At 46.8% G+C, this 14,114-nt stretch overlaps 1 protein-coding gene across 1 annotated transcript; it reads left to right on the top strand.

Annotated features, from left to right (window-relative positions):
- Positions 1 to 289: 289 nt before the first annotated feature.
- On the top strand, positions 290 to 12,329 carry LOC118996298 (H/ACA ribonucleoprotein complex subunit DKC1-like). The gene is made up of 2 exons (XM_037059640.1): positions 290 to 495; positions 10,180 to 12,329. Exon 2 carries the CDS (start codon positions 10,760 to 10,762, stop codon positions 12,275 to 12,277), a length of 1,518 nt encoding a protein of 505 aa, XP_036915535.1. The 5' UTR covers positions 290 to 495; positions 10,180 to 10,759; the 3' UTR covers positions 12,278 to 12,329.
- Positions 12,330 to 14,114: the final 1,785 nt, after the last annotated feature.

Genomic DNA, 14,114 nt, shown 5'->3' with positions numbered 1-14,114 from the left:
AACCAGGAGGAGCAGGAGGAGGAGGAGGATGAACAAAATGGCTGCCGCCACCAGCCAGGCAGGAAACGGGGCACAGCGCAGGCGCAGCCCGCCAGGTCACCGCTCTGGCCAGACGCGACGGCCTGCGAAGGGGATAACTGGGTGAGGAGGGAAAAAGGGTTGCTGAGGGGACACCGTGTCCGGTTACGAGGGGTCACGTCGTCGCTCTGCGCCTCTTGGCCGCTCAAAGCCTGGCCAGCTTAAGAAGAGAGTAAGAAGACAGTGGCCGTGAAATTGAAGTCTCTGGGAATTGTGGTCTTGAAACCGGGAGAGGGCAGCACTTCTCCAGGGGACTTCTGGGAACTGTAGTCCAAAGGAGACGGGCGCCGCGCTGGGACGCGAAGAAGAGACTTCTGGGTAGTGTGGTGGTACGAGAAGACATGCGGCGACCAGGAAGTCGGCGTGCTGGGAGCTGAGGGCGAGAATAAAGGCGAAGTTAAAAGGCAAGCAAACGAGGTGGGTAGAAAAGCTGTCCCGGGTATAAACTACGAGTCTCAGAGTGCCTGGCCCTGGGGGCTGTCCGAGGCCTGCTACAGGCATTTTAAGACTCCCCAGTTGGCTCCACCGGAGCTGCTGCTCCGCCTCCTTCTAGCCCAGAGAGCGGTTTCTTCGACTGCGGCTCGGTCAGGGCTCTGGCTCCGCACGGCGTCCGAGTTGGCAGATCTTTACGGCCCTCTGTTAGAACGTCCGGCCCGCAGTCGTCAACCGCCGTCCCGCGCGACGGGCCTGAGAAGCCAAGTCGGACCTCGGGCCGGGAATGACCTGGGAGTTGCACTCTCCAGGCTCTGCTCGGGTTTCCCGCCGCGGCCTTCGGCTCGTTTTCCCGCAGGTAGGCCCTAGCCTCGGTAGCCTGCTTTGTAGAATACCTTACAAGTTTCAAAAGATTGCCCCATCCATTATTTCCTTGGGTAAGTGGGTAAGAGGAGCAGTCCTCCATTAAAATGACTTTGTGAGTCAGCGTAAGGTGCGGTGGTACTATCCTCCTAACCCCTTATTTAATTCTTAGAGTGAAAAAAAAAATAAAACCCTTTGGGCAGCGATGTGCCCAGACTTAAGGTTGTGTTTATACAGATCTATCGTGTGGACGGGATGAAGCCTTGCTGAAACTCGTGGGAAACCACGTTCACACTAGCTCTGTAGCCCTCGAGGATTTTTTTTTTTCATCGCGCACTTAAGGGTATGCCTTTTTTCCACCACTCCCACCGCAAGCCTCTTTAGAAGAACGGTATTGAGTTCGCACCCGCTCTTGCAACTTAATGAAGGGTGGTGGTGAGGACAGGTTTTTCAGTCCCGAGCTGTGCGCTGCAGGGCCCACTGAATCCGAGCTCGAACTCTGTAAGAGGCGCCAACAGTGCAGCAAAAGCGTTGTTGTTGCACTGGAGGCTTCAAGGGAGGCTTCAAGGAGGCCGTGGCAAGGGAGCCGGGCCCCATTGAGAGTCAGCGGGAACAGCAAAGGGGCACAGAGCCCAAGCCTCGTGGCTAAACTGTATGGCTTGGAATTTTTTATTTTTATTTTTCAGAGGGAGGAGTGGGGGAAGGCATGGAATAGGGATCTTGAGCTAAATTAGAAGGGCAGGCTTTTGTTAAGGGTTTATATGGAGCAGGTGAGTTTGGGCTTTGTTTTCCAGGCCGTGAGGTGCTGTTAAAAGGTTTTAGTTGTTTGTTTTTTTAATAGGTATACATTGTGTCACTGATCCATGCCTGCCTGGCTCCTGTTAGTTTCCTATCAGTTTCCTGTTGCTGCTATAAGAAACTTAGTGCTTTACAACAGAAATGTATTATCTTACAGTTCTAGAGATCAGAAGTCTGAAATCAGTTTCCCTGCACTGAAATCAGGGTCATGGCAGGGCTGGCTCCTTCTGAAGTTTAGAGAATAGTGGGTTCTTTGCCTTTTCCAGCTTCTAGAGGCAGCCTACATCCCTTGGCAATTGGCTCCTTCCATCTTCAAAAACAGCAGCATCTGTCCTCTCTGACCTCTGCTTCAGGCTTTCCAGCTCTTTCTGACTGACTGATAGTCCTGCCTCTTTGACTTACAAGAAAGGATGCTTTATGTTTGTATGTATGTATTTTTGTGTTTTTTAAACTGGATTTATTGGGGTGATACTGGCTCACAAAAGCATGCAAGTTTCAAGTGTACTACTCAACAGGAAGTCATCTGTGCCCCACATGTGAGTGCCATCGCCCAAAGCAAGTCTCCATCCATCCCCATTTATACTCCCTTCGCCCACCTCCCCCTGCTCCCACCCCCTGTCCCTCTGGCTGGCAGTCACCACAGTGTTGTCAGTGTCTGTGTGTTACACCATAAACCGGGGGGACCCTTTGTAATCACTCTGGACCCAGACAGTCTCCCCATCTCAAGAACCTTAATCACATCAAAGTCCCTTCTACCATAACATTTTTACTGGTCTGGGAGATTAGGGCATAGACACCTTTGGTGGGCATTAGTCAGCCTACCACACCCACCTTTATTAAGTTAGATACCTTTAAACGATGTAAAAATAGCTGTGAACCCTCCACCCTAAAAAAAGTTGCAGTGGCAGCAATCACATCTACTTTAATTTTAAAAAATACTTTATTTACTTTTAGAGAGAGGGGAAGGGAAGGAGAAAAGGGAAAAGAAACATCCATGTGTGGCTGCCTCTTATAACCCCCCACTGGGGACCTGGGCCGCAACCCAGGTAGGGGCCCTAGACTGGGAATCAAACCCACAACCCTTTGGTTTGCAGACTGGCACTCAGTCCACTGAGCTGCACCAGCCAGGGCTGCATCTACTTTCCACACACACTAGGGTAACCACCATCCTGAATTGTCTTTACCACTTTTTGTTTTCCCTTTTACAAAGTTTTATTCTATTTATACACAGATATATACCTAAAAATGGTACATATGTATTTTTGAATTGTTAATTTTTTATTTCATTACTAATTTTAGAGAGAGGAAGGGAGCAACCAAGATTCCATAAGTGAATGGGTAAACTAGTGCATCCAGACAATGGAATGTTACTCAGTGACAGAAGGAAATGTAGTGTCTAGCCACAAAAAGACACGGAGGACTCTTAAATGCATGCTGCCAAGTGAAAGAAGCTAGTGGCTTTTAGGCTACGCACTGTATGAGTCCAACTATGTGACACTGCGGAGAAGCATACAACACAAAGCGAGTCCTAAAGTAAACTATGGACTTGCATTAGTGGTATAACAATATTGGTTCATCAGTTGCAACAAATGGGCCACATAAATGAGACTAATTAAGGAGGAAACTATGCTGGTGGGAAGAATGTACATTGGAACTTTGTAACTCCTATACTCTTTCTGTAAACCCAAAACTGCTCTAAAAAAGAAAGTCTGTTGCAAAGGGGAAAACGTGCCTTTGTATCCTTTTGAGACTTTTTTACTTAATGTGTCCTGGGGAAGATTCAGCCATATTTTATGTGCGTAGTTCATTCACCTTCGCTATTGTCTATTATAGTGTGTGAACGGTGCCGTCACAGTTATGTGAATATTCAGTTTTAAAAGATAATGTCAAAAAAACCTTTTTTCCAAAGTAGATCATGGATCCGCACTCCAATTAGCATTGTGTCGGCGGGTGCATGAAAGATTCCACTTCCTATTCATCACTTGCTTTTCCAGACTTTTCATCAGTCGAAGTGTTAGCTCAACATGGTCTGAATCCACATTTACCTAATCAGTCAGATTGAGCATTTCTTCATGTTTTATTAACTGTATGTGTTTCCTCTTCTGAAAAGAAGAAGCCTATTAATATCTTTTGCCTGTTTTTCTATTAGGTTATATGTGCTTTTCTCGTAGATTTGAAGGAATGTTTAATGCTTGTCCTTTCTCAGGTATACTGCAAGTACTGTCTGAGTTTGTAACTTGTCTCTTTTGAAATGCCTTTAATGAACAAAATTCTTTTTAAGAATAGGCATTTTTATGACTCTTGAGGGGTTTTTAAAAAAGATTTTACCTATTTATTTATTTATCTTTAGAGGAGAAGGAGGGAGGGAGAGAAACATCAGTGTATCGTTGCCTCTTGTGTGTCCCCTGCTGGGAACTGACCTGCAACCCAGGCATGTGCCCTGACTGGGAATCGAACCGCGATCGTGTGGTTCACAGGCTTGTGCTCAGTCCACTAAGCTACACCAGCCAGGGCTAATGAACAAAATTCTTAATTTCAAAGTACTCAAATCCAGTGTGTATGTGTATGTGTGTCTTTAAGAACTATTTTCTGCCCTGGCTGGTGTAGCTCAGTGGATTGAGCACGGGCCTGCGAACCACATGATCGCGGTTCGATTCCCAGTCAGGGCACATGCCTGGGTTGCAGGCCAGTTCCCAGCAGGGGACCCACAAGAGGCAACCACACATTGATATTTCTGTCCTTATCTCCTTCCCTTCCCCTCTAAAAATAAATAAATAAAAACCTTTTAAAAAAAGAACTATTTTCTTTCCTTAAGGTCTAAATTATAGACTCTAAGAGATACTCACCTCTAGAGTCTACTAAAAGTTTTAAAACTTAGTATTTGAAAGTTAAGTCACTAATCTACCTGGAGTTAAATTTTGTATACGTGTAGAGTTAAAGATCCAATTATATTTTTTGTAAGATTTTATTTATATATTTGAAGGGAGGGGAAGGGAAGGCTTCCCCCCCAGGGCTAATTTCATATTTTTTTAAATATGGAGAGCCATTCTTTTTAAACTATTGAGAGCCCTGGCTGGTGTGGCTCAGTGGATGTAGTGCCGGCCTGGGAATCAGAGGGTCGCAGGGTCGATTCCCAGTCAGGGCACATGCCTGGGTTGCAGACCAGGTCCCCAGTAGGGGGTGCACAAGAGGCAACCACACACTGATGTTTCTCTTCCTCTCTCCCTCCCTTACCCTCTGTCTATAAATAAATAAATAAAGTCTTTTACAAGAATAAAAATAAACTTTATTGAATTGCTGCGCCCAACCTTTCCCAGTTAACCTGACATGCTCCTTCTGTCACTTTATGGTTTGGCTGGTCTAAGGAGATACCAAGATGGAATTAAATGTGCAAGGAGAAAAGTGAGATAGGCAAGAATGCCCACAGTACAGGTTGGACACTTGTGGAAAGAGAGAAGGGAGGAAGGAGGATTTGATAGGAATTGCCTCAGGCTTGGGGCAGTTCTAAGAAAGTCTTGGCTAGGCCACTGGGGAACCCCGGAGCAGAAGTTGCCCTTTGCGGGGTCCCATGTCAGGCAAACAGGGTCCCGCTCCAGGACCCCTGCCATCTCAGTCACCGGCTGGAAGCAGCCCCAGGGGAGAACACGGCCTCTGCATGAATACAGCAAGGGACATAAAGTTGCTATCTCCTGACCTGGAGGAGACGTGCAGGCTGTCCAGTGACCATGCTCCTTGTGCAGGTTCTCTTGGAGGGAGGTCTGGGTAGGGCACCTTTATGGTCACCAGAGTCACAACCTGGGGTTTACAATAGGCATGACTTTGTTTCTGGGCTCTCTAGTCCACTGGCCAGATTCCTACACCTGTGCCAGTACAACACTATCTTCATAAGTGAATCCCTAAAAAAAAGAAGGGAATCCTGATAGGTTAGTTTCCTTCCTGATCTTTAGAAGCGTCCTGGCTATGCTTGGTCCTTTACTCTTCACATGTGTTCAGAGATTTTAAGCAGGGAAGTATGTCGGATGTTATTGTAGCAGGATAACAAACACTTGTATCCATTATTGCAGAAATGAAAGATTGCAGGCTGAGATAGCTCTGTAACTTAATTTCAATAGTCTGGGCAAGAGATACAGTGACATAGATGGAGCGGATTTAGCTGGTAGCCATGGGGAAAGTCAGGGATACAAGGTAACAGAGGAAGAAGGGTAAGGCTGGGCTGACCACACAGATTGGGGGGCCTTTCACTGAGTTGGGAAATACAGGAAGAAGGACAAGTAAAATACAGAACACCCAGTTAATGTTTGAATTTCAGGTGAACAATAATTTTTTAGCATAGGCATTTCCCATCTAATTTGGCACCCCTCATCCCAGGAGGAAGGAAGCAGAAGAGAGAGGACAGTATTGCCCCGACTCCCTGTGGGCTGCTTCACTACAGTGGGCTGGCTGCGAATTAGAACTCCTGTTAGAACTCTGGTCTGGCAGCCCTCCACGCACAGCTCACCAGGTTCTAGTCATTGGTCCTTTTTCTCGCTCCCTCAGGCCTTAAAGTGGTAGGTAAAAACTCCCAGCAATTCCCAGTACCAGGGTATGTACCCAGTCCTCATCGCCGCTGTTTGTGAATCCTGCCCACACTTTTATAAATAGCGCCTTGTTTCGATTCTTTCCGATGCTCTACTGGGAATGGGGTGTCTGTGTCCTGCTACACAGACATGAGGCCGTCCCTGACTCTTGGGGACAGAATACACAGACCTGTCCTTTCTCATCACGCCCACAGTACTTTGTGCACTTGCAGCTCCCAGAGAGGGCCAGAGTGTGGGGCATCTCTCACGCCCCAAGTGTGTGATTGAGGTAAGCCTGTCTGATTCTTTTTCTCCTGCTGGTTGGTCACTATTGCCTCCTTTGGGGCAGGAAAAAAAAATGTTCCTAGGACCTCCTCCCCTCCTCTTCACTTGGCCCCTCTGGTATGAGCTCCACACTGTGAGCCCTCCAGGCCCCTGGTCTCTGACCTCAGGAAGCCCTTTCTCACTCAAGAAGCCCAGCTCTTGCCATTGCACTGTGTGGCTGTCCAGACCGCTGTCTTTGTTAGTGTTGAAAAGTTCACTTCGAGCTCCGTGGCCTCTAGGACAGGCCTAGCCCCTGGCACTCCCTCCATGGGTGAGGGCTGAAGGGCAGTAAGGAAATGTAGGGATAGAATAACATCTTAGTTATCTCTAAATTTTATCCCACCACATGGCACCCACTATAGTGAGAGTTTGGTGCAGTTATGCTTAAAAATAGGAGTCAATAATAATGAGAAATTACCCCTTATTGTTCATTTCATCAGTGCTGAGCACTGTGCAAACGGCCCCGGTCTTTTTACAAGCCTGCGGGGCAGTGAGGTGGTTTCTGTTCCCACCGTTTTGCTCTGTCAGGCCAAGACTGGGAGTCTGCAAACTACTTTTCTCCTTGGTCAGCTGCTCAATAAGGGGCCCCTGGGGGGGGGGCGGCGGGGAACTTGGAAGATAGAGGAGAGATGGGACTTCCTTCCGACTTGTTTGCTGATTCCCTTGGAGCAGCAGATGGTTCTAGTTTCCAACCCCTTTGCACCTTCCTGGCAGAGCCAGGTGCTGCCCACTCTTCAGAAGCCTGAGCTCCCTGAGACCCCTCCTGCAAGTCCCCTAAACTGGTAGGTTCTTGTGGTTGTCACACCAATGACCCTTGAGGAATCAGTCCTCGAGAAGTCCGTGCCTTCACACAGTCTGCCTCCATTGTGACTCGGACTGAGCGGGTGGCCTCCTTTGGCCAAGCGGACACCAGCAAAGAGGCAAGCAGAAGCTGCCTGGGCACTCATGCATTGGGACTTGTTCTCTAGGACAGTTGCTGTCACCATCCATGAGGGACGGATGAGCCCAGGTGAGCCCAGCAGACGACCTGCTTGGCAAACCCAGAGGAGGTCAAACCTCTATGCTTTGGGGTGACTTTTAGTCAGAGGTGAGCAAAACAGTTCTGATTATCCCAACCTCTTCCTTCCACCAAAGGGATGGTAGCTACCCATTCTGTTTGTTTGTTCCTCCGGTACGTGTCTAACTAGTGTAATTTCTGTTTGCCTCAGTGGCCCCTGACTAATAACAGCAGTATTAAACCCATTTCACAGGTGGGAAGACTGAGGCTCACAGAGACCCCCCCATACTCCAAAGATCGCTGCTCATAAGGGCCCTGGGCTGACTCCAGAGCCGTTGCTTCACTTCATATTAATATAACTAATCTACAGCAATAGATCACTGTGCTCTATAATAAACACCTTGTTGTAGATTTTGATGAGGACAATAATTTGAAGATGTTGCATCAGAAGGGTTCTGTTTAACATCCTGAAGGCTCCAGCTGATGAGCCAGCAGGGGGAGCTCTGTCCCTGAGGACCCAGCCGCTCTCACCCCGAAGGGAATAAGGCTGACAATGACTGTCCTGATCAAAATGGACTGAGCAGGCCCTTCGTCATAGAGACTGTAGGCTCCTTGAGTGGAAGGGAAAGGAAGCAATGTCACATTTATCAAACCCCAGAAATTGCATCAGTTTAAATGCCATTAAACTGCAGTTGCCCTATTTGGAAAATACTGCCCAGGAAAAGGAATCCAGGGTCCCTTCCTGCCTTCCCGCCACCTGAACCTGATTCCGCCCTGATATCAGCAGGACTTTCTCTGGAGGAGGCCACTTTTGCCAGTGGACAGTCACTGAGTAAAAGGGACCGCGGAGTATGCTGTGGCTGTCTTTCCTAAGTCTTTTCAGGTAAAATAGTAATAGGAGTAAGGAAGGGCAGGCCTGCCCCCTGAATACTTGACTGCTCTGCCTCTACTTCCTCGCTCCCTCTTCAACCTGCGCCAGCCTTGCACTTGGCTCTGGGAGCTCCCTCCTCCTTGTCCTGGGTACATCCTGACTTACCTCCCTTCAAGTGGGATAGTAAATACTAGACCTCAGAACCTGTCAGCAGGTCTCATAGTTCCACTAGCACCGGAAAAGGGGGCAACGCCTGTCCAGCCCAGCTCACCTCCGCTCCCTGCACTAGGGTTTGGAGACAGTGGTCACTGATCCCTGGAACTCCCCGGCACATATCATTGCCTCCTTTGTACATATACTGCCTTGGAACTGGGTCCAGGTACAGTGATAGGCCAAAGGTAGAATCTGGGACTTCCTGACTTCCCCTAGCCAAAATACCATTTTAAAACATGATGTAATGTGTAACACATACTAAAGACTACATATGATATGCCGTTATCGAGAGTGACACAGTGAGTGCTTAGGAACCTACCACCCAACCTAAGAATTAGTGCACTACGCACCCTGGACATCCATCTACATGCCAGATCCTCTTGCAGGCTCCTTCCAGAGGTAACTTTAACTAGGCTGTCTTTGCCTCCACTCCCCTATCTCAAATACTGATTTGTCATAATTGTATTTGTTCTTTAATTATTGGGTTGGCCAAAAACCCCAGAGGGTTTTTTCTGTAAAAAAATAAAAAACATATTTTTCATTTTCACCAGTAACTTGATTGATTTGGACATTTTGAGTATGTCGGCTATCTCCCAAACAGTACAACATTGATGGTTCTCGATTAATGTCTCAATTTAGTCGCTATCAACTTCAACTGGTCTGCCCATCCATAGAGCATCATCCGGTGAGAAGTCTCCAGCACGAAACTTCTCGAACCACTTTTGACATGTTCGATCAATCACAGCATCTTCTCTATACACTGTACAAATCTTTTTTTGCGTTTCAGTTACATTTTTACCTTTCTTGAAATAATAAAGCATAATGTGCCAAAAGTGTAGTGTATTTTCTTCCATTTTCAATATAAAAATAGCTACACAAAAGTTTATAACTTTGATACTTTTTTAAAAATGTACATTGATATGACAGCTGTCACAATACAGTCTAACAAAATTGTCTCCAATGAAGTTGAAGACAACTTAGTGCTACTAGAGCCGACTTATGGGAAAAAACCAGATGAACTTTTTGGCCAATCCAGTACATTGACACTTTGAAAGTTCTAGCCATCAGTTTGGATTTGTCCTATTGTGTCCTCAAATCAGACTGAGGCTAAATATTTTTGGTAGCAATACTGCATATAGGTGATGCTCTGTCCTCAACACATCCCATCAGAAGCAACATGGTGTTGGTGTGTCCCATCATTAGTCATGTTAAGTTGGATCTCTTGGTGACAATGATGTCCACCAGGTGTCTCTTCTGGAAAGATACATTTTGCCTTTTGTCCTTAATAAGAAATCTGTGAGATAATAATTTGAGTCTATGTAGATATCCTTTCCCCAACATTGTTTTACCAATGGTTTTAGCATCTGTTGTTGATTCTTGCCCTCCTGCTCCCAGTATTTGATTTGAAGTGATATCCTTTTATTCTCAGTGAATAGTCATGAGGCAATCAAAAAGCTTGTTCTCATATTTCACCTTCATTCTTCAGTTTATTTTCTGTCAGCATTTTGAAGATATTGTCCACTCTTTTCTGGCTTCTATTATTGCAGAGAGAAGTCTCCTTTCTTACATTCCGAGGGATCACTGGGGCTGCAGCTCTGACTCAGTCCAGCTCGCAGCCGCCCAGCCTGCCATCAGAATTGCAAGTGACCCTGGGAGCCAAAAGTGGTTGAAAGGCACAGCTAGCAGCGATTTATCTCCATGAACTGGACTCCCTGTTGCTCGTGGTGTTAACTCTGGTTCTGGTTACTACCATTTCAATTAAGACTCACCCACTTCAAAATACCTCTGAACAGCGGGACACTGATTGAATTCAAGGCGCCAGGAAGCCAAATAGAAAAGTAATAGAAAAATCACTGGTCTATTTATACTGTAATTCAAAGACTTAACGAAACAACTATTACAGCTTCTCTAACATTCTGTTCTATTCCAAATTAATCTGGAATGAGTACAGTAGTATATTCTGTTTTTAACTGACCTCAGGAGATATGTGTGTCCAGTCTGGTCCAAGTGCTCATTTTGTTTTAATATTTTAAAAAATCAGGGTTCCAGTGGCTCGGCTCGAGAGTGGTGGGAGTGTTAATCTCTCTTGGCGGTTGCACACGCGGCTTGCACGCTCTGCAGGGAAATATGGCGGATGTTGAAGTATTTACTGTGCCAAAGAAGCATAAAAAGAAAAAAGAGCACAAGACATTACCAGAAGAAGATGTTGCAGAAATTCAACATGCTGGAGAATTTCTTATCAAACCTGAATCCAAAGTGGCTCAGCTGGACACATCTCAGTGGCCCCTGTTGCTAAAGAATTTTGATAAGCTAAATATAAGGACAGCACATTATACACCTCTTCCTTGTGGTTCAAATCCTCTGAAGAGAGAGATTGGGGATTATATCAGGACAGGGTTCATTAATCTTGACAAGCCCTCCAACCCCTCTTCCCATGAGGTGGTGGCCTGGATCCGACGAATACTGCGGGTGGAGAAGACAGGACACAGTGGTACCCTGGACCCCAAGGTGACTGGCTGTTTAATCGTCTGCATAGAACGAGCCACTCGCTTGGTAAAATCACAACAGAGTGCAGGTAAAGAGTATGTGGGAATTGTCCGGCTGCACAATGCTATTGAAGGGGGGACCCAACTTGCCAGGGCCCTAGAAACTCTGACGGGTGCCTTATTCCAGCGACCCCCTCTTATTGCTGCAGTAAAGAGGCAACTCCGAGTGCGGACCATCTATGAGAGCAAAATGATTGAGTATGATCCTGAGAGAAGATTAGGAATCTTCTGGGTGAGTTGTGAGGCTGGCACCTACATTCGGACGCTGTGTGTACACCTTGGTTTGTTATTAGGAGTTGGCGGTCAGATGCAGGAACTTCGGAGGGTTCGCTCTGGAGTCATGAGTGAAAAAGACCACATGGTGACGATGCACGACGTGCTTGATGCCCAGTGGCTGTACGATAACCACAAGGATGAGAGTTACCTGCGGCGAGTTGTTTACCCTTTGGAAAAGCTGTTGACATCTCATAAGCGGCTGGTTATGAAAGACAGTGCAGTGAATGCAATCTGCTATGGGGCGAAGATCATGCTTCCGGGTGTTCTCCGATATGAGGATGGCATTGAAGTCAATCAGGAGATCGTGGTCATCACCACCAAAGGGGAAGCAGTCTGCATAGCTGTCGCACTGATGACCACAGCAGTGATCTCCACCTGTGACCATGGGTTCGTGGCCAAGATCAAGAGAGTGATTATGGAAAGAGATACTTACCCCCGGAAGTGGGGCTTAGGGCCAAAGGCAAGTCAGAAGAAGCTGATGATCAAGCAGGGCCTTCTGGACAAGCATGGCAAGCCCACAGACAGTACACCCATCACCTGGATTCAGGAGTATATTGACTACAGTGATGTCGTGAAGACCGAGGTGGGTGCCGAAATAGTAGAGACCCCAAAGGTGCAGAAGAGGAAGCGAGAGAGTGAAAGTGACGAGACTTCACCAGCATCTCCACAAGTGATTAAGAAGGAAAAGGAAAAAAAGAAGAAGAAGGATAAGAAGGCCAAAGCTGCTCTGGACAATGCAGGAGAGCCAGGAGATGGGGACAGTGATACCACCAAAAAGAAGAAGAAAAAGAAGAAAATAAAAGCAGAAGTAGTTTCTGATTAGTGGAGATCACTTTAAACACTGTGCTCACCTGGGAGGAGAAATTAAAGCCTTACTAAGAAAAAAAAAATCTTTCCTGACCCTTGGCTGGTGTGGCTGAGTGGATTGAGTGCTGGCCTGTGAATCAAAAGGTTGCTGGTTTGATTCTCAGTCAGGGCACATGCCTGGGTTGTGGGCCAGGTCCCCAGTGGGAAGCTGGGGCACGAGAGGCAACCATACATTGATGTTTCTTTCCCTCTCTTTCTCCTTCTGTCCCCCTCTGTCAAAAAATAAATAAAGCATATTAAAAAATCGTTTCTTTTTATTTATTTTTTAGAGAAAAGGGGAGGGAAAAGAGAGGGCTGTATCTGTCAGTCACCTCTTGCACGCCCCCTACTGGGGACCTGGCAAGAAACTCAGGCATGTGCCCTGACCAGGAGTCAAACTGGTGACCTTTTAATCTGCAGGCCAACACTCAGTCCTCTGAGCCACCCCAGCCAGGGCTGCAGTGTCCTTGATTCAAAGGTCTGGTGTGCCACTCAGCAGCACCATTGGTACGCAAGGAGGGTCAGGTTTATAAGACTTGTGAGTGTTGGAAAGGGTGTTTGCACTATTCAAATGGATGCATGTATTTCTGAATGTAAAACCTCTGAACAAAAATGTAATGATATACTTTAAACGTTCACCTTTGGTCACACAGTTGTGGTAAACCACTCAATGAAAGAAAGCCTGCCCTGTTATTTAAAAAGCACGTGAGCAATCGATAAGCACTGATATGGAAGCATCCAAGGTCACTGTCGACTGAAAGCAGTGAGTTGCAGTGTCCAGTAGAACATCTCTCCGTGTGCAGGTGTATGTGTATGTATTTCCTCTAGAATACTCCTGCAGAAAGACCCTCCGTCACCTCCAGGAGCAGCATGGCTGTGACAGTATTCACTAGCCTGTCAGGTGCTTGCTCTCTGCAGACATGGCACCGAGCATTTTTCAAACACCTTCATTTAATCTCCACAACCCCCTTGGAGGAAGGTGTTACTATTAGCTCTCATTTACACATTAGGAAACTGAAGCCCAGAGAAATAAAGTAACTCAGCTTCAGTGTCCTATATTATTTGAGGTGTTCTTTTAAACCTTGGATCTGCATTACTTTTATCATTAAAAAAACAAACTCGTTAACAATTTACAATTATTCCCTCTTTGATTTTGAAACTGAGAGGGATGGTGGAAATGTCCAGTCCCAACAAGTGAATGCAAACCTTGGTTGCGTCACTTCCAGCCAGGTGCCATTTTCCCAGCAGCCTCGTGGGGAGAAGGTGGTCAGAAGCTGCTGGAGTCATGGATGGAGTTCAGCAGAAGCAGGAGATCAGGAAGAAGGAAAAGGCGGCTGGAGGCCCTTCGGGAACAACCAGCTTTGGTTTCCTAAGTGCGTGATCACGGGTGAGCTGACCTCACCGCCTGCCACAGTGACATCCAAGGAGGCCTTCCCACCGAAGGACAGCACTCGCCCCAGGAAACCTGAACAATTCACGATTAGCGACTGGCTGCAGCCCTTCACCCAGGGCACCTGAATAAACCTGTTATTATTCAACGCTCATTTTGATGCCAGACCGCATGCTAACACTATGTTTAACATCCACAATAGCCTGTGAGCAACATTATCCCCATATCACCAGCAAAGATCGGGCACTTTGTGGAATTCAGTAATTTAAGCCCCACAGCAAACTGCAAGGTTAGGACTTGAACTCAGGCCTGTCTGCTCCTGTTAACTCTCGCACTGGGGTTCCCATGGGTGAGCTGATGGCAGCCAGGTTGTCACAGGCATCATATGGCCAGTCCTCCCTTACTCAGCACCCTTCCCCCTACG

The sequence above is a fragment of the Sturnira hondurensis genome, unplaced genomic scaffold (assembly GCF_014824575.4).
Source record: "Sturnira hondurensis isolate 20B ecotype Veracruz unplaced genomic scaffold, ASM1482457v3 Scaffold0011253, whole genome shotgun sequence".
Classification (NCBI taxonomy): Eukaryota; Metazoa; Chordata; class Mammalia; order Chiroptera; family Phyllostomidae; genus Sturnira; species Sturnira hondurensis.
Note: the sequence above shows the minus strand (reverse complement) of the source record. Positions and strands in the feature narration are given on the sequence as shown.

Bases quoted from the DNA above. Each gene is read 5' to 3' on its own strand.
- LOC118996298 (XM_037059640.1), top strand. From the start codon at position 10,760: ATGGCGGATGTTGAAGTATTTACTGTGCCAAAGAAGCATAAAAAGAAA.